Genomic DNA, 27,916 nt, shown 5'->3' on the forward strand with positions numbered 1-27,916 from the left:
GGCTCAGGGGGTGGAGAGGAGCCCTAGGGCGCTCCGCGATGAGGGGGAAGCAGCAGGAGCTCGGGACAGAACAAAACCTTCGGGAGAGAAAGGGATGAGCTGACAGTCATTTAAACATCCCGAGAGCTTGGGGGGGGGAGGGGGGGGGGGGCGTGGGAGGGGGGGTGGTGGGAAGGATCAAATGCAAGAGGGGCAGGGAAGGCAAAAGAAAGACTAGGAGCCGGAGAAAGAGTCTCCGGGGAGCGGCTCCTGTAGGCAGGGGCCGTCGTCGCCGCGTATCCCCCGCGGAGCCCCGGCAGTGCTGACAGCGCCGGACGGGCCGGGAGAGAGCGCTTCTCCGGGGCGGGGGCACGTAGTGGGGCAGCGCTCCCTTCCCCGCGACCGCGGTGGTGGCCGCGGGGCGTCCCGCGGAGTCGGAGCTGCCGCAGACCTTAGCGGGGTTTGAGGATACCCCTCAAGTCCCCTTTGCACAGGAACTTCCAGTCTGCTTCCTCACGGTCCCTCTCCAACACCCGCCCCTGGAAAAAAAAAAAGTTCACGCAGGGGAGTGGACGCACGGGGATGCTGCCCCGCTTGCTGTAGTCACCTCGCCTGAGGCTTTCTTGCCTTCCCCGCGCTCCCTGCTCGGAGAACAAACCGGCGGCTCCGCTGTCCCAGCCGGGTGATTTCTGCCTTTTGTGTGATTGAGGGAGCGGGAGCTGGCAGAGGCGCGCTCCCCGCCCAGCTCTCCCATCCCATCCGTGGGGGAGAGGCTGAGGCTTGCCGTGCGAGCTTGGGGGAAGGTCCCCGTCCCCCTCAGGCTCTCGGCCGGGGACGAGGCGCGGGGGGCGTCCCTCTGTGCCCCGTCGGGTCCTGCCGCTTTTGACTCTATCCCTCTCCTCTTGCCGCCGCCGGCGCACAGAGCCCGGGTCGGAAGAGCGCCCCCCGCCGAGGCCAGGCCCCAGACCCGCCTCCGCAGAGAGGTCCCAGCCGGCACCCACCTCGCCGTCGCCGCCGCCGCCCGCCGCCGCTGCCGCCTCCGTCCGCACCTCCAGCCCCACCATTCAGCGCACAAGATACCCACCAGGTAAGTGCCGCTCTGCCGGTTCTCTCCGGGGGAGCAGGGTGAGCGTGTGTGTGAGAGCTCCTGCCGTGGCCCCTGCCCTTCCAAGCCCTTTTGTCATCATTGGTCCCCGAAGTCCCGTAGCAGGGCCGCCGGGTGTTTAGATCCCAAAAGGATCTGGGGCAGCGTTTCACAGGGCTTTTAGCAATGCCGTGCCGGGGCGCGTGGATGTTGCAAGCCCCCATCCGAAGATGTGCCAGATTTAAAGGGGAAATGAGTGGGATGTTGGTGTCCCTGTGAGGAGCGCGGCTTGCTTGGCGTTAAATTGGGCGTCCCTCACGTCAAGCTCTCGGAAAGACAGCAGAATAACAAGGGAATCGCCCTGAACGTCCCTGCCTTGATGTTTTTACTCCTTCCTTTGGGCTTTGATGACAGGTTGCTCTTTAATGCACCTCCTGGGGCGCTTTTTTTTTTTTTTAGATGTTGTTTGGTAAGGAAGAAAAAAATCCCAGTTTATGTTACTTTGAGGGTAATTAATATTGGTGCCTTAAATGGAAAAGAAGGGGTTAGAATAAGACAAGTGCACTGGCAAAGGGCGAGGTAGGAGGAGTCCCACCAAGCAAGGAGAGAGCAGACCTTTAGGTTAAGGATATTTTTTTTCTGTCCTCAGGTTGGACTTTTTAGACTTCTGTTTTCTTACTCCACTTTGTGCAGAATTCAGTGACATTAACCCATTATTCTCAGAAAAATGCAGAAAAAAACACCATAATGATCTGTTACCCAGAACTCCTGCTGCTCATTTTCTGAGCTAGCAAAAAAAATAAGCATTTTTCCTTCCTCGGGCTGTGTATCAACACATCCACTCATGACATTATCTGTCCACTTGCTCAGCTCTGTTTCTCAGGCAGTTCTCGGTGGGGGTGCTCGGAAGGAATTTCTTTCCCTTTTTATTTGATTAAGCACTATGTTTTAACAGACGGTCCTTAGACTTACAAATTATAGTAAATAAGACTTGCCATGAAAATTGTGTGCATGGAATGGCATGGACAGAAATTCATAGGAAAGAAGAAAAACATGGGAAAATACATAAATAACACTGGGAGGCAAGGCTTGTGAAAGGGTCACCCTACTTTTTCTCTAAACATTTGGATTTACAAGCAGGAAGATCTTAATTTCAGAAAACAGCACTATTTTTTTCTCAGTTTTTAATGTTTTCTGCAGCAGCAGAAAGACATGAATGGTTTATGACAGTATGATAATTGAAATCTGGTGCTGCTTAGTTTAAATCTGTTTATCTACAGAGTGGTCAGGAAAGAATTAGAAGTTGATTTAACAGAAATTATTTTAATTTCTGCATGACAGGCTATAAAGTGAAGAGAGTTCCTAAAATAAGGAGGAAATCCCCATTATTTTTAACAAAGCTTTTTTTTTTTTTTTTAAATATACATTGTATCTCAGGTGCTTTTGGAATTAAGAAGAGATGAACAGCACTTAAATTTGATACAAATTTTCTCCATATTTCCTTTTTCTTAATCTTCATAAGAGAATTTATACTAATCTATGCATTTTATCCCTCTGTTGTGGAACTGAAACACCCCACACACTTTTAGTTTGGATTGCAAATACTAGGCTAGGATCTTTCAATGTTTCGTCAGCCAAACCTCAAATGGATTGCAGAACTGGGACCATTATTTCATGAGAGCAGCAAAGGAAATAACAGACTAGTAGGAAAAGAAAAAAAAATCAAATTTTCATAGCCAGCCACTGTGTTGCTTCAACCACCCCAGCTACCAGTGAACGACATTAATTTTTATGACTAATAGACAAAACCAATTATATTAGCAGCCTCAACCTTGCTTTCCCATTAAAACAGGAACAGAAATACCACATACATTTACTCTTACATTTTTACATATTTAAGGATATGTTAACCACCTACTTTTTTTTTTCAGGAGAATGTTCTACCACAGATAAGCCTTAAAGCTACTAGTCAGACAGCAACCTTAGATTATTAGCTGACCAGAAAGGCCCAAAGGCCCAGAGTTGAGTAAGCAAAATTGATGTTTGCAAGTCCTAAGTAGCAAACACTGTGATTTGAGTCATTCCTCTGACATATACTGCAGATACTGTTCCTTTTAAAGTAAATATAATTTTTAATATTATGCATTTCATAATCTCATTTACCCTTCATGAAAATTTTATGGCATGGTTGCACGCATACAGAGATAGATTTAGAGCCATAAACTGTTTTCATTCTGTTTATCTAATTCTCATTGACACCTATGTATATTAAGCAGCAGATGTAGGGCAGCTGAAAGATGGATTCCTCTCTCACTGACACCGGTATAAATTTGAGTTGTTCCCATGACTAGATGAGAACAGGCTCCCTAATACCTAATGCTTAGTCAATCCTCTATATTTCTTGTTCAAAGGCAAAGACTTGAGGCTAATTTATGTGTCCTCTGTCCAGGCAAGAGTGGGAGTTGAGTGTCTGACTGAGCTCTGTGAAATGTGGGAAAGCTTCTAGAAAAGAAGTTCGTGAGGGCCTGGGCCACAGCCTCAGCGTGCTGGGCTTGTTGTTAATGTCCCCCTTTGCCTTTGCAGATATGCCCTGTGTGCAAGCGCAGTATAGTCCTTCACCGCCTGGTTCAAATTATGCAGCTCAGACCTATGCGTATGGCTCGGAGTACAGCTCGGAGATCATGAATCCTGACTATACCAAGCTGACCATGGACCTGAGCAGTACTGAAATCACTGCCACAGCCACCACCTCCCTTCCCAGCTTCAGCACCTTTATGGAGGGTTACTCTGGCAGCTATGAGCTCAAGCCTTCCTGCATCTACCAAATGCAAACTGCCTCCTCTGGCCAGAGGCCTCTCATAAAGATGGAAGACACCCGCCTCTCCCCGTACCAGCCCTCACTGCCACCCTCCACGGATGAGGGGATGCCCAGCACTTCCATGTACTTCAAGCAATCTCCACCCTCCACGCCTACCACGCCCGGCTTCCCCTCTCACCAGAGCCTGTGGGATGAGCCCCCATTGCAGCCAACACAGACCTGCCTGCCACCTGGCCACCTGATGGACACTGCCCCTATGAAGACCGTGCCTCCACGCTTCCCCCTTTTCCACTTCAAGCACTCACCCCCCCACACACCGGCCGCAGCTGCCCACATGTGCTATGACCCTGCCTCCCTGAGCCTGCCCCTGGGCTCTGACAGACCTGCCACCAGCCAGGCACCCATGGAGAGCCATTCCTATGGGCTTCACCTGGCCAAGAGACCAGCCACCTTAGCCTTCTCACCACTCGGCCTCAATGCAGCCACCTCCAGCCTGATGGGCGAGAGCAGTGGTGGTGGCAGCAGTGGCCTCCCATCTCCACCCAGCAGGAGCTCCTCATCTGGGGAAGGTACCTGTGCTGTCTGTGGAGATAATGCTGCCTGCCAGCACTATGGAGTACGGACATGCGAGGGCTGCAAGGGCTTTTTCAAGGTGAGAGTTTTGTGATTTGGTTCCCCCTCCCTGCTTCTCCCCTCCCCTCCTCCCTGCCAGCTCCCTCCCCACCTGCCCTGACATGCTCCTAGTCCTCACCCGAGGGGTGTTGTGTGTTAGAGCTCCAAGCCTCCTAGTAGGACAGGAGAGACACACACTCAAAGCTTTTAAAGAGGGCCAAAGTAAGCCCACCATAAGATAAAAAGATCAGCCAGTGTTGGCTGAGAAAGGGTTGTGGCAATGAGCTGGGCAAGCCACATCTCTGGCCTGCCAACATCCCTCAGCAGAGCATGTTTCATTCGTGTCTGAGCTATAAACTGCATTTATTCTGTAGTGAAATGCATCTGGCTTTTACTTGGTCACTCAGTCCAATTAAACCTTGTTTGTAAGCAAGGAATGAAGCCCTGAAATGGTAGAGTCCACTTGACGTTGAGTTAATGTCAGCAGTGGCATTTGTTGTCCTGGAGTAGTTGGGATGAGGAGGGCTGTGGGTTTGGCACAAGGAGGAAACTGGTTTTGCACTCAGGACAAACCCAAGCATTTCTGATTGCTTGCTGCCTTCTTGATACTCTTCAATTGAGGAGTCCAGTGAGTCCTCAGCAATAGAATGCTGCTTGCAGAGCAGTAACTGGGCACTGCCTAGGGTCTTGGTACCTGCTGTGTAACAGGGAAGGCTTTGCAGGTGAAGGGCAACATGAATAACAAATAACACATGGCAGTTTTTGCAGTCAAAACTTTGTGCTTATATTTTTAATAACTAAATACTCCTTGTTCTTAGATTTGAGAGTTTGTAATTTCCTTTCAACAGACTGAGTTCAGATTCCAGTATTATTTTCAGAAATAGCTTGTTTAAGTGAAGAACTTGACATGGACTTTGGTAGGATGGTTCTGGGCAGCAGGTTTAAGATTTAATATATTAGATTGATTTGGTATATTTCTTCCTGCTAAGCCATGCCTCTATTCTGGTAAAAGATATGATGGGAACAAAAGTAGTCCAAAAATAGTTGAGGGGAGGGCTTGCAACAGTGTTTATTGTAGGTGGAGCTGTTCATGTTACTTAATAATCCTTTGACAACACGGTAAAATGGACATCTTCTATGGAAGTTATTTGTTATTTAAATATAACTAGGAAAAGGAAGACCAATAACCTAGAAATAGCAGTTCTACGGGCCCAATTCTGCCCCCGTGAAAATTAACAACATATTCTTGAGTGGGACCTGTATCTAGAGCTTATTCCTCAAAATTAAACAGTTTTCAGCTCCAAAGCGCACTAAATAATATTTGCTGTGTCTCATGTATTTTGTACATTGAGGCTGTTACTTGAAAAGGAGGACAAATGGTGAAATAACATTTGTCCATTAATTCACTTGCAGTGAAAGATTTAATGTTGAATGCTGTGTTGATAAATTTGGTCTTATTCTGATATATTTCCTATTAATGTTTTCTTTTTTTTTTTGGTTGGTTGGTTTTAGTTTTATTTTTGTTGGTTTGTTGTGGGTTTTTTTGGTGCTGATTTATTTATTGATGCATCTTTGATTTTAAGGATAGAAACATATAAGAAATTTTTGCATCAGTATTTGTTATGTTCTCTCAAGGCTTGCCAGGTTTTTGCAAATTTAAAATTTTGTATAGTTTTAGGTTGATTTTTGAGGTAATTAAATGTATATAACTACAGCACAATTTTGTTCTTTTTTTTTTTTTTCCTGAGGTCTACTTAGTTTTCTCAGAACATTTAACTAACCATATTTTGTAGGGGTTTCTGGTATTTTTATATTCTCCGTGATGTTTTGAGGGGGCTAACCAAACCAGTTATTGTGGTATTTGTGTAACAATAACGATAGCAAAAGAAGTACATTGCAGATAATTTTGATTTTATTTTAATAAGGTCAGTAATAATCAAGGGAATGAACCAAGTAGAAAATTGTTCCCAAAGGGATATTAAAAGCGGAGATAATCTAATCCCCAAAGGTAGATGTGATGACCTGATAATTTCAGATATGATTTTATCATTCAAAGTTGCCTGTCTCCAGAGACTTGCTTCAGAACAATCCTAGATGATTTTCATTGTCAGCAGCTAACACTAATAAAATTGTTTTTCCTGCAGGCTAGTGTGTTAGGAAATTAATTTTATCTAATTATATGAATTGCACTGTCGCTTTTCATGTTGTAATTAAAACACATTTTGTCAGGTTTGAAGTTGTTCAGGAAACGATCAGTTTACTGTTCTTGTGTTGCATTTTTGCAGAGAACAGTTCAGAAAAATGCAAAATATGTTTGTCTGGCAAATAAAAACTGTCCAGTGGATAAGAGACGTCGTAACAGATGCCAATACTGCCGGTTTCAGAAGTGTCTCAGCGTCGGCATGGTTAAAGAAGGTGAGGACTACTGCTATTATTATCCCAGACACTGAAATATTACATTTAATGAATCTCTGTGTGTATGTGTGTGTGGACATGGATGTCTTTACAAAGAATTTTACAGTGATAGGTTTCATAACTTACCTCAAAATATCTGCATTTGTGCAATAATGTATTGATTTTCTTCTTTTCACCCATATTATCATATTTAGACTTTAGGCCCCAGAGTTCAAGAACAGCAAGGTCACAAGAGGATAATTTGACACTGGCCAAAATGTCTCCTTTATTAACTTTGAGTGTTTCTCGATAATGCTGTTGGCTTTCCTCTGTTATCTTACCGGGGCCTGCACTCGATTGTGCACGTTTTGGCATAGGATCTTGTCTCATTCCCATAAGCTGATTGTAAATTTGCAATTAATTTAAAACAGGATCAACTCATTAGTCCCAGTTCTGCAAATATTTAATGGTATGAGTAATACTGTGAGCAGTCCCATTGCAAATACCAACATGGATAATATAACCTATATTGCATGACCGTATTTTTTCAAATGCCTCAAGAAAGCTGAAATTACATTTAATGAGTGATTACCATTTAAAGGTGCACCAGTAGTAGGAATATTAGAATTTATGCTTCACATTGAGTTTTCTTTCAGCATTACAGTGTCTGTGTATATGTGCTTGGGCACACAGACATGCTTGAAAAGAAAGCACGAACACTAGGAAATCAGCTGGGCTTTAAGTAATGAGCTACACTGCTAGTTGTGACCATAGGTCAGACACAATTTTGGTATGATTTGTGTTCCTTTGAAATCAAAGGCAATAGCAGCATGTGATGAAACTGGAGATGCTCTTATTTTTGCTGGATGAGCCACCGTAAGGAAGCAAGTGTTCATTCTCAGCCAGCATTTGCTGGTATCTTCACAACTAATGTCCTTTCTTTTTTGTTTTTTTTTTTTTACCTAGTTGTCCGTACCGACAGCCTGAAAGGGAGAAGAGGGCGGCTGCCTTCCAAACCAAAGAGCCCCTTACAGCAAGAACCCTCTCAGCCCTCCCCACCTTCTCCTCCCATCAGTATGATGAACGCCCTCGTTCGAGCTTTAACTGACTCCACGCCCAGGGAGCTTGACTATTCAAGAGTATGTCTCACTTTTCTTTGCCTCTTTGTTTTACACATAGGAATAATTTGCAAACTGCATTTCTACTTACTAGCTGGTTTGCTCAAATTAAATTGAATGTGAAATTTGGATGAGGGTAGAAATTTAGCCAGCCAGCCATGCCTTTTCACAGTGGACGGATGACGAGGGGAAAGGAGGTGCAGTAGAAATTAGTGCTAGTAACTATTTGTTGTGAGGTTCTCCATCACAAAGTTACCTGCAGCATATTCCATGGGTGACTGAAAGCAAGAATGTGTGGATAAATGGAACATTCTTGCAAAAGACTGCCAAAACACTAGCAGTTACAATATGATCAATTAATCTACCAAACTCAGGGAGCGGTACTCATATGGGCAGTATCTTAATTTCCAGGTTCTGAAGGCTAAAATCTAGTAGCACTTTCCTAATATTCAGATACAAAGGCTGCAAAATGTAACACTGGATGGACAGGGAAAATTTCTATTGAAATCAATAGGAATTTTGCCATTGTTTAAATGGAACTAGGGTCTGGCTTTGGATACACCAGCACAGATATTTCTTCAGTTAAATTCACATTTGTAAAACAAACTTTTTTTTTTTTTTTAATAATAATCTTAACAATTATCAAAACTTAGCAGAGATTATCTGCCTTTGCAACTTTGTTTTTAATGTATCATAGTCACTGTTTAAATATTTGTGGAATATTTTTGAAACTTAAAAGGCTCTTGTATAGTTATTAAAAGACAGCATTGAAAGGGCTTGTTAAATACATTTTTAGGCAGCTCTGTATAGGACAATTTAAAAAAAGGACAGCTAAGGAAAAACAAGATCAAATTCCTTCCCCTTAATAAAATAAGATTAAATCTGAGTCTGTAAAAATACAGCTGTACTCAGACAACATGTACATTGGCCATTTATCACTTGTTGCTAAGTAACATTTAATACTAAAACATATTTGATTCTAATTGCATCAAAATTACATTATTCTGTTTTAGAGTGTACTTACATATATCATTTAGCAATTTTAAGCATGCTGTAACATCTTTTCTTCGAGCTAATCTGAATATATACAATCGTATAATTTTCCAAATTATTATTAAGAATCTAGCTGTTCAATATCTGATTGCCTTTTAGGAGGAGAATGCATTAGCCATATTTTCATGTATTTTAACTTACCAAGAGTGTCTCAGGGGGTTATTCTGCAAATACTGAGGTGTGTGACAAGCTGTGCTCTTTGACAGAAATCTGCTGGGTTCCACAGGATTACAGGCATATAATAGCTCAGGCCATGAAAGCCGTGTCTAACCTGATGTATTTATTTATAGGCAGAAAGTTCTTTTGCATTTACAAAAAAAATGAATGAAAACTGTGTAATTTTATGTGACTTTTCCCCTTGTCCTGCAGTAATTATTTCTCTTTTAATGAAAACAGCCCATAAATCTAACTGTTGAACAATTCTGTTGGACATTGCAGGAAGCATATGATTGACAGCAAATTAACTTAGTGTTGGTAGCTAAAAGATTAAGTAAGATTGTCTGTTAGGACATGTTAATATCTAAGTTTTTCTTTACAATAAAATATATAATAGCCTGTTATTCTCAACAGTACTGAAGAGACAAAAATATGCTGAAAGAAATAGATTCCTGTGGTTTTCATCAACCTTATACTTATTTGGAAAAGTTAAGGGGGATCAGAAATAATGCTGTGTAAAAACTGATATTAACTAAATGAAATGGGCCATAAACACACTGCAATTATAAAAAATCTTTTTGAAGAATAATCCTGTACCTCTAAAGAGTAATTTATGCCACGTTGGTGGCTGAGCACAACAAGTGGGTAGATCTGGAAACCTGGCTCTGGAGTCAGTCCTAACGCTTCTGCAGACACGACCTTCATGTTTAGCCTGATCTTCATGTTTACAAGCCGTAAGGCGCTGATAAGAGTTTCAGAGATGAACGTGTCCCCCTCCTGTCCAAAAAACCCAACACACACAAAACAAGCCCTCAAAAAATCAAAACCAAAATTAAATTACATAGACTATGAATTTTAAACCAGAACAGATTGGAACTGGTTCTGTTCCGAACATGGCTGCTTTTCATTTCAGCACTGGTTTTAACTTACCAGTTCACAGCAATGGTATATTTAGGTACTTGGTTTCAAAAAGCAATTACTAGGAAGAGAATTTGGTTTATGAACTCCTTAAAGGCCAAGGGCGGCAGTCCGGTCTCACACCTGTTTTACTGGTACAATTCCACAAGTTTACACTTCCAAATAAGTGATACACTGTCCTTGTTCACACGGAATAGCCTCCAACTGAAATAGAAATGTTGCCTTGTTGGAGAGGGAGTACAGCATTTGGGTAATAATCCCCCCTTTCCCCAGCCAATTAAAAGCAAATACGGAGGCTTTTGGCAAAACAAGCGTAGCTCCACCTCTGTGCAGAGAGTTAATGTTAGGCTTTTGCAGACATAGCAATTAATGAAGGTCTGATGAAAGCAGCAAAAGGTAGGGCTAGGTGCTATCAGGCTCCCCAACATTAGCCTTTCCAGATCTGTTCAGATACACTGTGCTAGTTAATGTCATGCACACCCTTCCTTGAGTAACACTTGAGTTTCATTTAATTCCCAAAGGAGCTCGAAGGAAGGTATTTAGACAGAGTTTTGTCTTCTGACTTTCTCTCAGTGTGCCTCCTCCTGTTTGCTCAGGGCAGGTTAAGAAATGCAGGTCTGAGCCTTTCTGTACTGCGGCCTCCTGACCAAGGGCAGGCTTACCAGCTGCTTGGTCAGAAGTTAGGTCACATATCAGCTCCTCTCAATGAAATAATCATGAAAAAAACCCCCAGATTTTGGTGCATAAAATAGAACCATATATCTTTTTCATGGTTACTTACATACTTATGAGTCTGTTACATGTAAGTAATGTTTTATTTTAGCTATTCTTTGTAAGTGCTAACTCTTTGTAGTGAGCAGCAATGTATTACAGCAGATAAAAAGTATAGAATTCCATACATTTTTTTACCTTCTAAAATTGCTCTCATGGGATAAACTATAACAACAAATAGAGGTTGTAAATTTTTTTTAGATGCATTTAATTTCATTAAGTGTCCCATCTATACTCTCTATCGTAGCATTCACAGTTATGTGACATAATGCAGCACTCAGCTTCATTAGAAAAATGTTAAAACTTTGCCTTAATTTTTCCAGAGGAATGTTTTATAAATACTGGGAGCAGATTTATACCTGGCATAATTATTCTGACTTGCAATGACTTATAGTTAGAATTAACTTAGGGTAGTATCTTTTTTCTTTTCCTTTTCTTTGTTGTCCTCTTCACTGCTCAAATGATCAAGAATGTATCCTGCTTTAACAGTACTGATGGTGAGACGTGACTTTCCATCAGCCTATTTGGTTTCCCTGTGTAGAAAGGAGTTGTAGATTAGCCCCTGAACAGCAAAGCACTGTCTTGGCTTGCTCCATAGCTTTATTTTCTAGTGCTGGTACCTCAGATATAGAATCATAAAATCATAGAATTGTTTTGGTTGATAAAGACCTTTAAGATCATGAAGACCAACTGTTCTTTAACTCTGCCAAGTCTGGTGGTGTATATGGTCAGAGATGTCTAGGATTGCCATGGTTCTCTAATCAGTCACTGATTCTGATACTGTGTCCTTCACCCCTTACCTACCAGCAGCAGCCAGCTGCAACTAGGACATGCAGAGAACAAGCCACCTGCCTGAGAAGTTCTGCTTGTTGCCTCTCCCTCTCTTTTCTTTTGGGTTGCAGTTAGCAGCTTGGGTTATATCTGCAGCCCAAATGGCATGCCTGTCCTCCCTCTTACTGATGGGGAAGGAGATGTGGGTCTTTCAGCATCTGCTCTGGCTCAGGGAGTTGCTGGGGAGACCTTTAGGCTGATGGCATCAAGGCCTAATTGCATGTGGAAAGTTGCTGTCAAACAGTATGCATGCTTCTTTGAGCCATTCACACCACCCCAACTTTTTCTTGGCTGAGTCCCAGAGAAAGTATGAAGCCTGTCCCAGAAGTAACTCTGTAGATGCCTGATGCTGAGGAGGTTGTTACAATAAATCCCCAATTACTCAGTTCTTGCTCAGAAAGCCATCAGCGCTTCCTAAGCGCAGAATTGGACTAAGCCACAAAAGCTCCAGTTGCGTTTTCTGCCAAGAGAGACAGCGGTGTCATGGGAGCGACAGGGATCCACGTGTGAGAGAGTAGGAGAAGCAAGGAGGAAGCTGCCAGGGGGTCATGGGGAAACTGAGCAAGCTGAGGCTGTCGAATGGTTGTCTGGAAGAGTTATGGCCACATAAGCAGGATAATAGGTTCTCCTGAAGCTTAAATGCTTCTATTTGAAGGATAAGAGGTGTTCCGGGGCAGCTATTTTACTTTGAACCATTCTGTATTCAAATGAAGCAATGCTGCATGTGTCAGATAAAACATGATTTATCTCACATGTCTCTATCACTGTCAGATAAAATGCACTTTGAGAGGCTTTGGAAGAATTCTGTGTTTTGGACATAGTGAGACAAATTCATCAATGGGAAAAGTATTTAATTGTAGTAAGTTAAATCGTGTTCCTCTTCTAGTGTAATGGAAATTATCCTACCCACCAGGTTTCTGTTTGCGTTTAATAATAGCATATAAGTACTTGTAAAATGTGATAAGAATTATGTTTGATTTATAAATTGTAAACTATTTCTATACATATGGAAATATTTTGCAATATACATCTGAATAGCAAAACACCTGTAGGTAGCCAAATAGGTGGACGTAGAACTACTTACTATGCCTTTGATGATAATAATCAGTTTTGCCACAGAAGGAAGTACTGTTGGGCAAGTAATGCCATATGTTTCACAGAATGCCCTTAAATGCACATATCTTTGCTTTCTGTGGCTTTCATTTTAGTACTGTTCCACCGATCAGGCTGCTGCAGGCACAGATGCAGAACATGTACAACAGTTCTACAATCTTCTGACTGCCTCCATTGACATAACTAGAGGCTGGGCAGAAAAAATCCCAGGATTTACTGACCTCCCAAAAGAAGATCAGACATTACTCATAGAATCAGCTTTTTTGGAGCTGTTTGTACTAAGACTCTCCATCAGGTAACTATTTATTTAATTTCCTTTTTTAGCTGATCTGAAAAATCATCCAGCTAAATACTTTTAAGGAATAACTATGGCTCTGTCTTTGAACGTTGTCAGTTGTACCAAAACCCCCACAAAACATCAGCAATGATATGGTGTTTAATTTGTTTCATGCTACAGAAAGAAAATGATAAACGGATATTAAAAGAGAGCATAGGTTTTGCTAATATGCTTCTTTTTGTTTGACAAATCCCATCCTCTTCCGTAGTAATCAAAATTGATCCTTGGTTACTATCTGAGCAAGTTTGCTTCATTCTCAGAAGCATAAACTATAGAAAAGCACCTTCAGTATGAAAGCTTTTACCCTTTCTCCCTTCTTTTCTGCATGCACAGCCTTGTCATCTATTTTTTAAGGGATGTAGAAGATCTAAAATCTTGTTCAGATTCATTTTCGTCTTAATACCGAGTCATTTAATAGAGTAAGATGTTATTTGTCAGTCTAGCAGAGGTTAAGACACTTTACCAAGAACATTTTCAGAGACTGGGAAAATTCCAGACTGATCATTTGAATTATACCATTGTTTCTTTAGGTACAAATTGACCTTTGCATGTGTTTGTAATAGGGATATTGGCTGTGGGGAGGGGAAGGTTGGAAGACCTTGGCTGTAATATGTCTCTTATACACAGATTTTCATATAAAAGAGTTTTTGATGTTATGTGTCTTATTGCATGTATTTTCAGCTGGCTTTTTCCTTATCAATTTTTAAAATCTGAAAAAGTAGATGAGACTAAGTAAATGCTGAGAGTTGCAGAATCTCTTCTTTCTTCAGTTTTTATTAGTTTTGTATTTCAAAATGTACTCACTTAGTATTTCTTTGGTTCAAACATACAGTATTTAATGTAAAATGTCTTCTCTGTTTATGCCTTTGGGCAGGACCAAAATCTTAACTAATTAGACAGTCTACACCACATGCTACAGCTAACCTCAGGCTTATAACTCTACCAAGTAAGCAATCATAGAAGCTTGTTTGTTGTACTTCAGCCCCAAGGGAGAAGCATATTGTCAAATATGAATGCCCACATATGTCTCAGGATAATATGCCTTGGATTTTAAGTGACAGAGACTTCAATACTGGTTATGCATTTTGCTGTAAAGTAGAAGATGCAATTATAATTTTTTTCAATTATTTTTATTTGAGGTCTGATACTGCTGAGGATAAGTTTGTATTCTGCAATGGACTTGTGCTTCATAGACTTCAGTGCCTTCGTGGATTTGGGGAGTGGCTCGACTCTATTAAAGACTTTTCCTTAAACTTAAAGAGCCTTAACCTTGATATCCCAGCCTTAGCAAGTTTATCAGCTCTAACTATGATCACAGGTAAGTGCTCCTTTGTTAATAGAAAGCTTCAGACTCTAGTGCTTTGCTTTAATATAGATTCAAGCAATTTCAGTCCCTAGATATATTCAAGGTAAAGTGAGTATGATTTTTAAGCATTGCAATGACCATACCAAAATTAGACCATCAGATACACCTGTTCAAATGTTATCAAACTCCCTATTTCTTCCTGGTTTCATTGTTTTCTTGGAACAGTCTCTAAAAACCAAGCTACTTGCAAGCAAATTATGTAGCTCCTACAAAACCATTCAAAATACTCAATGAATTCCCAGACAAGCCCCAAGCTAGATTTTCCGTGTCTGAATGCTAATATCAGGATAGCTCAAGAGCTGGAAGCCATACAACTAGTATAGCTGACCCCTCAGCAAGACAGCTGGACCAGAAAGAGTGCTTCACGAGGGCAGGCAGGCTGCTTTTGGTAGCCAAGCTGCTGTAGGTTTTCCATGTGCCTCTTTTCTGAGAGAGAAAATTGCAAAACAGAAAAAAATTATCCTCTTCGGCAATTGTACAAAAGTTTTTGGGTGTGCATGTGACTGCTTGCTGGAGCAAACAGCAGGAAACTACTGTCAGAATCGGGTGTAAGTCTGGCCAGTAGATAGAAAATGGGGGAGCATAGCCTTATAGAGTCTACTTTTGTCATTCCTGAAACAACAAAGCTCCTTGAAATACGCTCTCCTCCATACCTTGGGCTTCTTGCAGCTGAAAGAGGCATGACTGAGGGAAACAGGAAGGCTTGGGAGTAAGGGAGTCTGACAACCATGCAGAAGACAGAGCAGCAGTCATCTCTACTGATAGCCTTTTACTCAGTTCAGAAAAGCAGTTAATACCTTTATACAACAGTGTCAGTGTGAGACAGGGTTTCAGTGTGCCTTGAGATGGATCTTCCCAGGGACACTACAAGCTCCACTGGAATGGGTATTGATTCCCTCCTGCATTTCAGACATCCACCAGTTTGCAGGCAGTGGCCTCCACAATATCAGCTTGCAGTCTTGATTGTAACCTAGACTGAGATGATGCTTGAGAAGCACTGAAATAGAATGCTCCATGGCAAATATAGAAACTATAAATTGGCCAATTCTCACTGCCATTTGTGGGGCCAAAATGTTGCCTCCGGCGTTTACATGGTACACTTCCTTCCTGCATTTGGATGAAGGGTTAGTGTATACATTCTCTGGCATTAACTCTCTGCTCCTTAAGAAAAGTATGTTAAATTTTAAATTAATTTCTGTTCAAGGTTGTTTTCTTCTGCAGTTGGAAAAGGTTCATGTTCTAGTTTCTTTCATAAAACTCTTAAGTCCAGACTAACTCATTGGAGCTGCTTTGTTATCTATGAAAAATTTTCCAAATGACTAATACGTTAAAGTGGGAAAGGACATCCACAACTTATTTCTAACTCCTATATATAAACATCTGTAGACATGTGTTCCTGCATACTTAGATATATGTATTATAAATGCATATGTATGTATTCATCTGTGTGTGTGTATGTGTTTATATATCTGTACATCTAGAAATCAAGGACAGGCGCCGTCTCTCTCCATATATATTTTTATGCAGGCATATATGCTCACATGCATATAGCACTTATCATTCAGCTAGGTTATTTACTTTATATTAGATACCTTTTTTTTTTAGATGGAGCTTTTTTCCGATTGTCTTTCTGGTAAGGGTGAGGAGAGGACTGACCAAGAGGATGCAGGTTGATGAGTAGGATCCCCTGCAAACTGTCTATGTGGCTGTAGAAAAAAAAGCAATTCTGTAGGGGAAAGAAAAATTGGCTTTTTTCCTTACAAAACCTTTTAATGTGGTAATTCCTTGTTCAGTTAGGCTAAGTTTGTTTGCTGTGCTGGTTTTGGCTGGGGTAGAGTTAATTTTCATCACGGTACCTAGTACAGGACTATATTTTGGATATTTGTGATGAAAAGAGTGTTGACATTCAGGGTTGTTTTAGTTAACTTGTGAGCAGTGCTTACACAGAGTAAAGGCCTTTTTGACTTCTTGTACCACCCCATCAGTGAGTGGGCTGGGGCTACACCAGAATCTGGGAGGGAACACAGCTGGGACAGCTGACCCCAGCCACCCAAAGGGATATTCCATACCATATGAAGCTATGCTCAACCTATAAAGCTGGGGGGAAGAAGAAGGAAGGGAGGGAGATGGAGTGGTGGTGTTTCTCTTCCCAAGTAATCGTTACACATGGTGGAATCCTGCTCTTCTGGAGATGGCTGAACACCTGCCTGCTGATGGGGAGTAGTGAATGAATTCCTTGTTTTGCTTTGCTTGTGTGCACAGATTTTGCTCTACCTATTAAACTCTCTTTATCTCAACCCATGAGGTTTCTCACTTTGACTCTTCTGATTTTTCTCCCCCATTTTCACTGGGAGGGGAGTGAGCATGTGGCTGTGTGGGGCTTAGTTGCTGGCTGTGTTTAAACCATGACAGTGGCCCTGACATAAAGAGTCAAAGTTTTCCAGTGACTGTCTCAGGCCACCCTAAGATATTTCATAGAAATGTCTTGTAATTAGTAGTGCCCCACATTTCTTCATTTCCTTGATAACAACCCTTCCAGGAGTTGGTTATATTGTGCTGGCATTCCCAAAGTTTCTAAACAAATGGAAGTAACTGTTGTCTTTAAAAAGGAGAGCATTTCTGTCCATAAAAGCTTGAAGGGTTTCTGTATTTGTCAAGCTTTTCTTGAATTTATTATCTGTGTGAGATGGGGCTTAATGTAGTTTTCTGTTTATTGTTTTATTTCATGAGGCTAGTATATCTCTGCTGACTTGCTCTTAAGGGCAGCATATACTTTTGTGTGGTCTAAATGAGATGGAAGCTTTTGTGTCTAGTGATTTATATTCACAGGTTTCAGATGTCCAAGGGTAGCTAGCTAACTTAGGGACTCACACAGAAATTTGCTCACCTGAAAATGGATGGTATTGTATAGCAATATAAAACCAAATAATGTGGAAAAAAAAAAAAGATAAAATCAGGTAATTATGGCTAAGGGATCGCTGCAGCACACAGCGTGCTGGTGGGCAGGGGTTTTTTGAGACTTTCTTTGTGATAGCATATTTTGAAATTTTATATTAAGGAAAGCCTTGAGATTTACCTCTGGCATCTTGTCTGCTCCCTTCAGTTTGAGTGTCACAAGCCATGTGCTGCTTTTCAGCTAGTCCCACCAAAAGAGAAAAAGTACTAAAGGTAAATTTTGGAAATCTGAAGTCTGCTGAACGTTTTAAAGCATTGTTTTGAGGCTTGGCTTAGATTTAGCTGAGTGGGTCTAGGTGTCGTTCTTTATCTCTAGAGAAGGGACTCCGTTCTCCTGTAATGGACTGTTGGAGGCAATAGGTAGATAGTAAATCCTGGTTCAAGCCCTTTTTGTGAGTCAGAGCAAAAGAGAGTGACTTTTTCCAGGCACATAGCATATCTGGCTATTGAGTATCACTGTCCTTTGTACTGAGGCCACCTGACATATTTCACAGGCTGCAGAATGGCTTTTGTGTATGGTGATTTGGGGATGAGCTGGTGCTCAGAGGGGTACCTATGGCCCAATCTCTGGTCCAATTCCAACAGGAAGGGAATCAGGGAATCTGACCACGAATCTCCCACGTCCCGGATGGATATCCATGTCATTGCGCAGCAAGATAGGAAGGAGCTGTTTGCTTGTATTAGCAACACTGCCAGCCCCAAATGCTGGCTTGAGCAAAATTGTCTTCATTATTATACAAATTACTCCGGTTTTTATTTGGCATTAGTCAACTTTTCATGACTTGATGGTTCAACCAAAAAAAAAAAAAAAAAGAAAAAGACAACAACCCAGTGTTCTATAATAGCTACAGCTTGTTTTAACACTGTACAGCATCTTAGGTAGCAAGAAGTGTTTCTCCAGGTAAAGAAAGAAGCTCCAGGGAATAAAGACCTGTTTGTTCTTGGTTTCATGAGTGCTCTTCATAGCCCGAACAAAGATGTGCTCACAGAGAACAACCCCTCTTACATACCACTCATTGGCAGTATTGCTGAAGGAGAAAAGCAAGAGAAGTCACTACTCTCTTTCAAACGTTCTCTCTTTGTTCTGCCAGAGTGACAAGGAGAACTAATATCTCTTTCCCAGTGAAGGAAGAGGGAATAAATGTAAAAAAATAGTGTTGGAGGCTAAAAAACATTCCACTGTTCCCAAAGTCCTAAAATATTGATGGCTGTTCACTCATCTTGGGATGTGGTTTTGGAAATCAACTAGTTGGTAGCAGCCCAAGTAGTTCCAGTGCCATTTAGTTAACCCTGCTGACTTGTTTGGAGCTGCCAGGCTCCATGTCCTGTCTCAACCACAGCTGCAGGTGACAGCAGAGGGTGCATAGTTATAGGCCTGTATGACCATTTGTTCTGTTTAGTAATTTTGAAGGGAACAATGGGAGACCTAGTGAGTATCACAGTACTCACTAATTCACTGCTTGCTTTGAGTAAAACTAAAGGTATGCACAACATAAATAGGAAAAGATTTTGTAATATTTTGAAACAAAAAAGTCCATATATTAGTCTTTTTCCTGTTTATTTTATGTTTCCTGGCAATTTGCAGTATGTTGCCTAGAAGGAAAAGCATCATGTCAGATTGCTGCTGAGTTTTGAAGTCCTAACAGACAGGCCATCAGCCTGAAAGAGCACCCAGAAGGAAAGAAGTGGCTTTTGGTTTATTGTGGGTGGCTTGCAAACAGTTAAAACTCTGCAATGCCAAAGCACATCTTTTTTCTTTAAGGTACTCCTTTAGGATCTTCCTCTCTCTGTCTCTCTTCTCTGTTTTTACTTCCTTCAGTTGGTTAAGAAAGGCTGGGCAGAACTTCCTCCAGGGCACATCAGCAGCACTCTGAGCATCAGCTAGAGGAAAGTAGTTAAGAAACAACACATGACACTCATCCCACATCCCCATGAAAGCAAGAAATTACTTCTGTCCTGTTCTTTTTCTTTGGATCACTTACTCTGTTGGGATGTAGGATCTAGTGAGCTAAAGATGAGTGCCAACACGGAAAGGAAATACTGGTCATCCTAAGACAAGTTCTATCCTTAGTTTGGTTCTCCATGAATGATTTTTATCAGTGTAGTGTGTTGCACAGATCACAAGTGTTCCTGCACAACCGCTCCATGCTGGACTGGATAGTGCAGATTAGAGCAGATATTAACTCAGCCTGTTCTTGAAAATGCTTCCTTAGCTTCCCAAATGACCATTTCTAATGCTCTGCTTTACAGTTTTTTCAACTGTGTCAACATACAAAGACAGAGACTCCAATGCAGATCATCTCTAGGGCACACTCTAATTTAGCCTCAAATTTCTGCCTGCTCTCTCCCTCTCAATTCTCTTTTCCCCTCTGTCTCTTCCTTTCTCTATCCACATCAAAATATTATTGTTTTGCCCACTTGACACTCTCAGTGGGATGCTGCCGAGTACAGAGCATTCTAGCCCTCATTCAGCCAAGCTCTTTTGGCATATGTTTTATTTTAAGTGTGTTACAGACCAGACCAGAGCCACTGTATATATGGGGCTTATTCACACTCCTAATGCTTTGTTAGACTGGCACCAGAACATTGGAGAGTATTGTGAGGTTTCAATTAATTATGAGATTGTGTTTGTTTTCCTGCTGTTGGGGTTTCTGTTCAGTTTACAAACACAATTTTTAGCACCAGTAGTCATACCGAGAAATAGTAAAGAGTCTGGTCTGGCTAAAAAGGGTCTGGCTGATGCAGTTCCCTTCTGAACATGAATTTGTCCAACTTCCCTACAAAAGGGAGGCTCACCTACTCTTCAGCAGCAGATATCCTTTAGTTGCCAGGATCTTCCAGAGTGGGTGCTTCATGTGCTGGGTCTACATATGAGCAGGTGGCAGACTGGAGGAGTGTAGGAGAGCCAGTTATAGAAAAAAAACCTCCAGATTGCATTGTCTGCCTTCCTCCCCACCACTTTGCTGAGGGAAATACTGTCAGCATCAAAGTGAAGTACTCGTTGCTCCTTCTCCCCTCCCACCCTTTTGCTGAGGCAAGAACTTTTTCCTCCTACAGCAACCAGTGGCTTCTGTGCTACGTTGTGGTTTTAAAGGAGGGAGAAAACTGTGATGTCCTCTCCGGCCATTCAGCTCATCTAACTTTAGGCACCTTGCAAAGCTGATGGAGAAACACAGGGCATCTCCAAAAGATGGTTCACCCAACTAAAGTCTGCATCATCTTCTAAAAATGCCCATCCTTCTTTTGAATTGAGAAGGAGCTCAAAAAGCACAGGCTCCTATCTTGGGCGTCCTTGTGAAGCACCTGAAGGTTAGGCAGGATGAACATGGGCCAGACTGCAACAGGAAAGGAGGCTCTTGGATCTGCTGAATTGCAGTCTTGCACTCTTGCACATTAGAGTGTGCATGAGACAAGCAGAAAGCTTTAGGCAGCTGAGCCTCATGTTTATTTGAGTTACAGAAGGGGAAGAAGATCATGAAGGGGGAAGAGAAAATTAGATAACTGTATACAAACCGAGACAATCAAGAGGCCTATTTTAAGTCTGCAGTATAAATCTGTTGCATTTCTGATTGGACTGAAACCTCAGAAGGAATTAAGGGCTAAAACTGACCTGGTCTGGCAGAGTGCAAAACCTAATGGGCTACACAAGGTCTTTGAAGTACCTGCCCTCTTTGAGAGGTGTTTCTCATAAAAGTAGCAGTCTGCCCAGCCCTGGCATGATCTACCCCATGTCAGAGACTAGGGACAGAAGGACTAGCACAGCTAGTGGTGGCTTTTCATGCTCTCTTACTTTCCTTCTATTGACTTTTTGCTGATCAGTGTAATGGTGACAGAATTGCACTGAGATTCCTAGGAAAAGGAGAAAGGTGGATAATATTGGTTGTGTTCAGTTTGCCAGGATGAGCTGCTAAGTTTGCAGAGCTTTAGAGGCAAGGCTTCTGATGAATCATTTTGACAGGCTTATGGAGAACCTCGTTGCCATAAATCACTATTTTTATTGCAAAAATCAATAGTATCCTAACCCACAAGGCTGAGAAATTCTATATTCACTTTACCCATGCCTTTTTAAATTGTCTTTAAGAACAAGAAAGTCTGAATACAATAACATTTACACACCTCCTCAATCAGTTGGAGAAAAATCTATCCATTTTAACTAGCTGTCTTTCTTGGGATAAATCTTGGAATTATCATTCCTGTGCGGATAAGAACATCCTGAGGAAGATGGCAAATGTTTAGAGACCATCAGCTTCTGCACCAGTGTGCACACACAGCACAGGTACTTCACACAGCTCCCTTCAGGTTCAGTAAGAAATACTGTGGGCCTTCTTTGGCCCACATGAAACTGGTTAGATGTAAAAGGCAAGAAAATTTGTTTCCTGCTAAGAGATGTCTTAGGGCTTGGAGGCTGAATCTCTGAGGCAGTTCCACTCATGAGAAATTGCCTTTAGAAAGATTTACAAGTGGCAATGGCTATTGCATGGCAATTCAAGCAGGAGAAGATATCCCAGTTTAATAGAGACTGCTTTAATATTGTAGCACCAGAGACTGGCTTAAGAACAGAATATCTCTTAATTCTGAATTTCAAGATTTTGTTATGTAAAGCTACTAATTAGGACTACTAATATTATAATCTTTGTGTTTTGCAATGTCATGTTTCATGGCTAGCCACCAAAGACTCTGTGTCTTCATGAAACCTTCTGAACTTGTCCATGTGAGACAAGAACTGTTTAGTTCTGTCTGGAAATGTTAACAACATTGCTGTGTGCTCCAGAGCCAGAGATAATTTTCCATGCTCTGCAGCAAGGTACACACCTACTGAGGCAGGGTTTAAAAATGTGCTCTGCTAATTTGTAGGCAGGTTTTGGATCCATTCTAGTATTTCAGCTTCCTAGATCTGTAAATATACCTTCACTTACACGGCCAGGAAACAACCTCAAAACAGATTAAAAAGGTGGGAACTCTTTAAAGACTGCAAGATTAATTTAATGTCCTGAAGATTCTCTCAGGAAAAAAAAAACAAACTTGCAGCTTTTCAAACCTGTATAAAATATTTATCTGCCAAGATTTTTAATGGCAGAATCTGCCTAAGTATTTACTCTCAGTGACCTGTATAGTTAAGGCTTACATAATTATGCTATACACCATTTACTGGAAAGGCTTTAAATATTCATTGACTCCTCGTGTTTTAATGTAAACAAGGCACTTAGAATACCTAGGGTTTTTAATTCCTGCAAGGTGAAAAAGATGTCTGAAGCAGATGTTACTGCTTGGATGAGTGTTGCTTTGAAGCAACAGGGCAGATTGATGCTAGTTAAATGATAGAGCACAGCAGCTTCTGGCCAGAGATGTACATGTCTGCACTGATGTCTGATTCTGATCCCAAGCCAGTGTTCCTCAGGAGCTAGCTCTGCCTAAGTAAATAAAGTTGAAAAAAGTGTAGAATGGGTGAATATCAGTGGAAAAGCAGACCTTTGCATTTCTGACTGCCTTCATTGAATCCTATCTGCTTTATTGGTTTGTCAAGAACATCTAGCCAAAGCAGGTGCTGAGGGGAGGCAGCAAGGAGTTCGTATACACATGCTTGGGGAAGGCACCACTGTGCCTGGTGCAGACCTTACGCCTGCTTCTGGAAATAAAGAAAACTGTATGCTTTTCACTGTTCATTAGGGAACAGACAGAGAAAGTATCTGTTCCTCCCTCCTGGAGGGGAGGGACAAGACTTGGGGGTAACGGGCACAAAATGGCCTGTGGCTGGCAGGGATGGGAGCGAAGACAGGGAAAGCAGATGACTTCAAATGCATCAAGCATGAAAACTGCCACTATTGCTTCTCATCTGCTGCTGTCACTGGTTTTATATTTCTAATTGAGAAAAATTAATTTAACCTGCATTTTCTTAGAATGCTCTATCTGATATAATTGTATTTCATGTGTAAATTCTTCTGAAGCCAGTTCTTTCTTACCAGTAAATTTCAAAGGCAAACTAAATCAAAACATGACAAAATTATTTGAGATTATTGTTCTGAATTGTTGTATTAGTTTATACACTAAAACTTGATAGCGAATACAAAATTATTTCCCCACGTCCCTGTAAAGAGCCTGCTTTTAATGAATTTCAAATCTAATTGATTCTACTTCTGCTTAAAAAACTGTGGATGCATTTAACATTGTTGTATTAAAAAAGGCTGTTTGAAGGGAGGGTGAACCCCAGCTCGTCTTCCTTCGAGGAATGTTGAGGTTTTTGTGGCTGGTAAAACAGCAGCCTTTTCACTTTAGGCATTGCTCACTCAAAGCAAAATAGTTAACTTCCAGGCTTTTTTTATCTTAGACCTTTTAAAGATGAATAAACTATAAAGCAGCAGCTGATCAAAAAACAAAGGGTGGTAAGGTGCCTTTAGTTTCTTATTAGAGTGTCTGCAAATTCCTGGTGGAATTCTAGGCTGGGCGCTGATGAAGCTGGCTGAGGATATCGATCGCCACTTGAATTCACTGAATAAATAATGGTTGCCATAGTTATTGAGCATTCACAACTGGTGGGGAAGCACGGAAATCTCCAAAACACCTCCTGTGATAGTTTTGCTAGAAAATCACCCAATTAATTCTGTCTCATATCATGAAAATTATGTGAGACACACAGGCTGCTTGGACTCCTTATACTAGAATTTCAATCATAATTGAGCATCTCTGCCACCTATTTTAGCAGCTAAAGAGAAAAGGGCAGTTGCCACCTCTTATTTTATGTGGCAGAAAGGTTAACTGAGATTGTATAACCCCGACTGTTCTGAGAGATCTTATCCTTTCAAGGCATTTTTTGCTTTGAGTACCAGAGTGTGGATAAGGGTCACAGTTCTCTCTGTGGTAGGGAGGCTGATGTGTTTTTTCTCCTGCTTTGCAGAACGACATGGATTAAAAGAACCAAAGAAAGTGGAAGAGCTATGCAACAAGATCACAAGCAGTTTGAAAGATCACTTAACTTTCAGTTGCCAAAACAAAGGACAACCGCTTGAGTCTGCAGAGCCGAAGGTACTGGGTGTTCTGGCTGACCTGCGTTCTCTCTGCACACTGGGACTGCAGCGCATCTTTTACCTGAAACTGGAAGATTTGGTGCCAGCCCCTTCCATTATTGACAGGCTGTTTCTGGACACCTTACCTTTCTGAGTCAAACCACCCTCCTGAAAGGCAAACGCCCACCAGAGCAGGCAAACGGATCGTGACTTACAGCTAACATTTCTGCCCTCACTTAACAGAACAGCAGCTCCGAGTCTAAAATGAGGTCTTTAATGGCGCTTTGTCCTTACAACCTGAGGCCTGAAACTTACTGGCTTACTGGTTTGGGGTTGTGTTCTTTGTTTTCTTTTGTGTGATTTGGGTTTTTTAAATGGCTAATATGGCACTTTTGGACAATGCTATCCCAGCAGCAGTAAAAGGTTAACATGACTGTTTTAAATCTGTTGTTTAACGCCTCATGGTATATGAGGAATAAAATTGTAGAAGCTGTGTTTGATAACAAGAGCAGCAAATAGTTGTTTGCCAGGGTAGTATGTGTTTTGTGAGGATACCTTTAGCATACTTCCTGCATCAAGGGCACATACATCAGCACAATCTAAACGAAAATTCACTTTTTTAGCAAAGTACCTTCAATTGAACATTTCATACAAATCAAATATAGCAAAATGACAATGGCTGTTAGCTCCCATGTTCAAGTGCAATTTTTTAAAGTGCTGTCTTACTAAGTCTCGTTTATTAACTAATTTATTTTACTATGAAAACAAACGGAAGAAATCAAGTGAGAAAATCACATGCACTAACTTACCTGACAGAGTTTTCCAAACTTGATTCCATGTAGCGCGACTTACTGACAAATGTATGTGGAAGACACGGGAGCAATTGTGGCTCAGTTGTTCCTTAGCTAAGGAAATCCGAGTAAGTAGTGATTGGAGCACGCAGGGTCAGCATCAGGGATCGTTCAGTCTGAGACTTTTAACATTAAGTGACTAGCTAGTAAACGGACAGCAGATGGTTTTCAAGAACAAGCAAGTCTTGTAAAATAGTATGAATGTAAGTGCTAGGAAGGATTTAGTGGGCTGCGTTGAAACATTCCGTGTTCGTACTCTTTTTTGTATGTTTATACTGTTGATGCCATATTAATATGAAATAATTTGTTGCATAGTGTCTTTATTTGTATAAATGTTTGTATGCATGGTATATCGTAACGGCTTTTGCCTGTATTTATTGCAACGACTGCCAGCTCATGGGAGCCCTGTTACACACCGTAACTAAATGGGGTGTTCACACTGACTCAGATACACCAGTTGGGAAACTATATACATATATATAATGTGTGTATATATATATGTATATACCTGTATTTGTGTGTGTGCGTGTGTGTGTGCGCGCGCGTGTCTTTTTATTAACCATTTGTATATAAAATTATCTGTCAAATCACAAGCAGAGTTATTTTGCAGGTTTATTTGCAGTGACTTCTAAGGCAGTACTGTTTAGCACTTTGATATTAAAAAATCTCGCTCATGTTTTGCTAAATTCAAATAATATTTAAGGAGTTTAGTTCTTAAAAAACAAACAAAAAAAACAAACCACAAAAAAACAACTTTATATGCACTGTATCGAGTCAAAATTTTGTTGGTCATTTTGCTAAGGAAATTTTTGAATGTCAACCTGATGTCACTGTATCTTTTGTTAGCTTTAAACATTCTAGCTTTTGTCTTTTTTTAAACTATGCTGTTTATATGGAAATTAAATTATACAATCAAACAGATGCCAAATGAATTGCCTAATTGCTGCAAAGGATAACCCAGATATCGAGTCACTGTATGGTTTTCAAATAGTAATCTGGTATTTTATCACTTACTATGTTTGGATGTGCTTTTATGAAAAAATTATTCTTATATCAAGATTTATAGTAGTGTCAATAGGGAAACAGACTTCTAATCACTATAGTTAATATTTCTGGTTTACCTGCAGATAATATTTGGAAAAGTATTGCTTTTTGTATTGACTTTTAAGCTTATGTGCAAACATAATAGCATAATTAAATATCAGAGAAGCTAATGTTTCTTGTAGGTTGCTGTAACAAGCCTGACCAGCAAGACAAATATATTTTGACTGAATTTGCTTTTGTATATACTGAATATATATATATATAAGTATATATATACACACACTCTCACACATGTGCGCATACAAAAACATACACAAAATCCAAAAGTACGTTTACTTTTGTCTCCTTGTGTAAGACACAAGGACCCTTGAGAAATTACTTCTATCTAGGGACAAATCCTTCCAGGTGCTGAGCACCAGCCAGATGAGGGCTTGGAGGTGCTTCTTGCAAGTTAACCCTTACAAAGAATCTTCAGGCAAATCAGCATAGCACAGTAAAATTGCCTTTTTTTTTTTTTGAGCAAGGTTTATTTATTAAGTGGAATGTGAGTGGGAGGTAGCAGGTCCAGAGCCCCATGTGAGATTTCATGTAGCCGGTGTCCTCCAGTCTTCCATAGATAGTCTTAACTGTGATACTCTCCCCAATCCCATCATCTGTGGAATTGTCCTTCATGTCAACTTCAAAACACAGACTCATCCCCGAGTACAACCAGTGACAGGTCATAGTGGTGAAAGAAAGAGTTAATGCAGAATAAATCTACTACTTTTCTTAAAGCTCTCTCAGTGTGAACATGCCTTTTTCTAGGCAAAATTCAGGAATATATCAGGTGTTAAGGGAGAGTGCCTTGCTTTTATTTCAGACAACAGTGTTTCAAGAGTTTCTTCACTCCGCTAACCGCAGTACTTTTTTTTTTTTCCCCTTCTCCTTTGGTGGTGTTAACCTGTGGGTTGAAAGAAATGCTCTTGTACATATACAATGTAAATTAAAATTATTAAATTGAATAACATTTTTTCCAGAGGCCCCATGTGTGTTGAATAAGTACACTTAATTCTGTTAAAATATGATGTGAATTTTTTATCATTTATAAAACATTAAAAAAATTGTCTACTTGAGTCTTAAAAGTGGAAAAATTGGTCAAGCATGCTTAAGAACGCTGGCAATTTAATGGCTAGTCTTTTGATTAAAACAGCTTTCATGTAAATACAATAAGACCTGCAGGATCTAGTTATGCAATCTCTGTTACGTATTGAGAGCTGCACCAGGCTTGTCACAGAGGTTGAACTACATATGGACCAGAGCAGAGACTGCTTGCCCCTCACTGTGCTTCTCCATGCCAGGAAGGGATTGCAATGAACTCACAGATGATGGCAGCCATAAGGGAGGGAGGGGCTGGCTGTAGGGCTCATGGTCCTGCAGCACTAGTATGTGGGTAGAAAGAGGCTAGAGCTCCCATCCCACCTTCTGTGCCTTTGTGTCAGTAAATCCTGGTAAGACATTGCTCCAGCAGGTACCTGC

At 41.1% G+C, this 27,916-nt stretch overlaps 1 protein-coding gene across 1 annotated transcript; it reads left to right on the forward strand.

The window, feature by feature from the left end:
- The first annotated feature begins 1,047 nt into the window (after nucleotides 1-1,047).
- NR4A3 (nuclear receptor subfamily 4 group A member 3) lies at nucleotides 1,048-26,022 on the forward strand. Its single transcript, XM_054381941.1, has 7 exons — nucleotides 1,048-1,066; nucleotides 3,647-4,533; nucleotides 6,779-6,908; nucleotides 7,854-8,026; nucleotides 12,943-13,142; nucleotides 14,324-14,502; nucleotides 24,398-26,022. The coding sequence occupies exons 2-7, from the start codon at nucleotides 3,649-3,651 to the stop codon at nucleotides 24,658-24,660; spliced, it is 1,830 nt and encodes a 609-aa protein (XP_054237916.1). The 5' UTR covers nucleotides 1,048-1,066; nucleotides 3,647-3,648; the 3' UTR covers nucleotides 24,661-26,022.
- The last annotated feature ends 1,894 nt before the right edge of the window (nucleotides 26,023-27,916 follow it).

The sequence above is a fragment of the Indicator indicator genome, chromosome 6, assembly GCF_027791375.1.
Source record: "Indicator indicator isolate 239-I01 chromosome 6, UM_Iind_1.1, whole genome shotgun sequence".
Lineage (NCBI taxonomy): Eukaryota > Metazoa > Chordata > Aves > Piciformes > Indicatoridae > Indicator > Indicator indicator.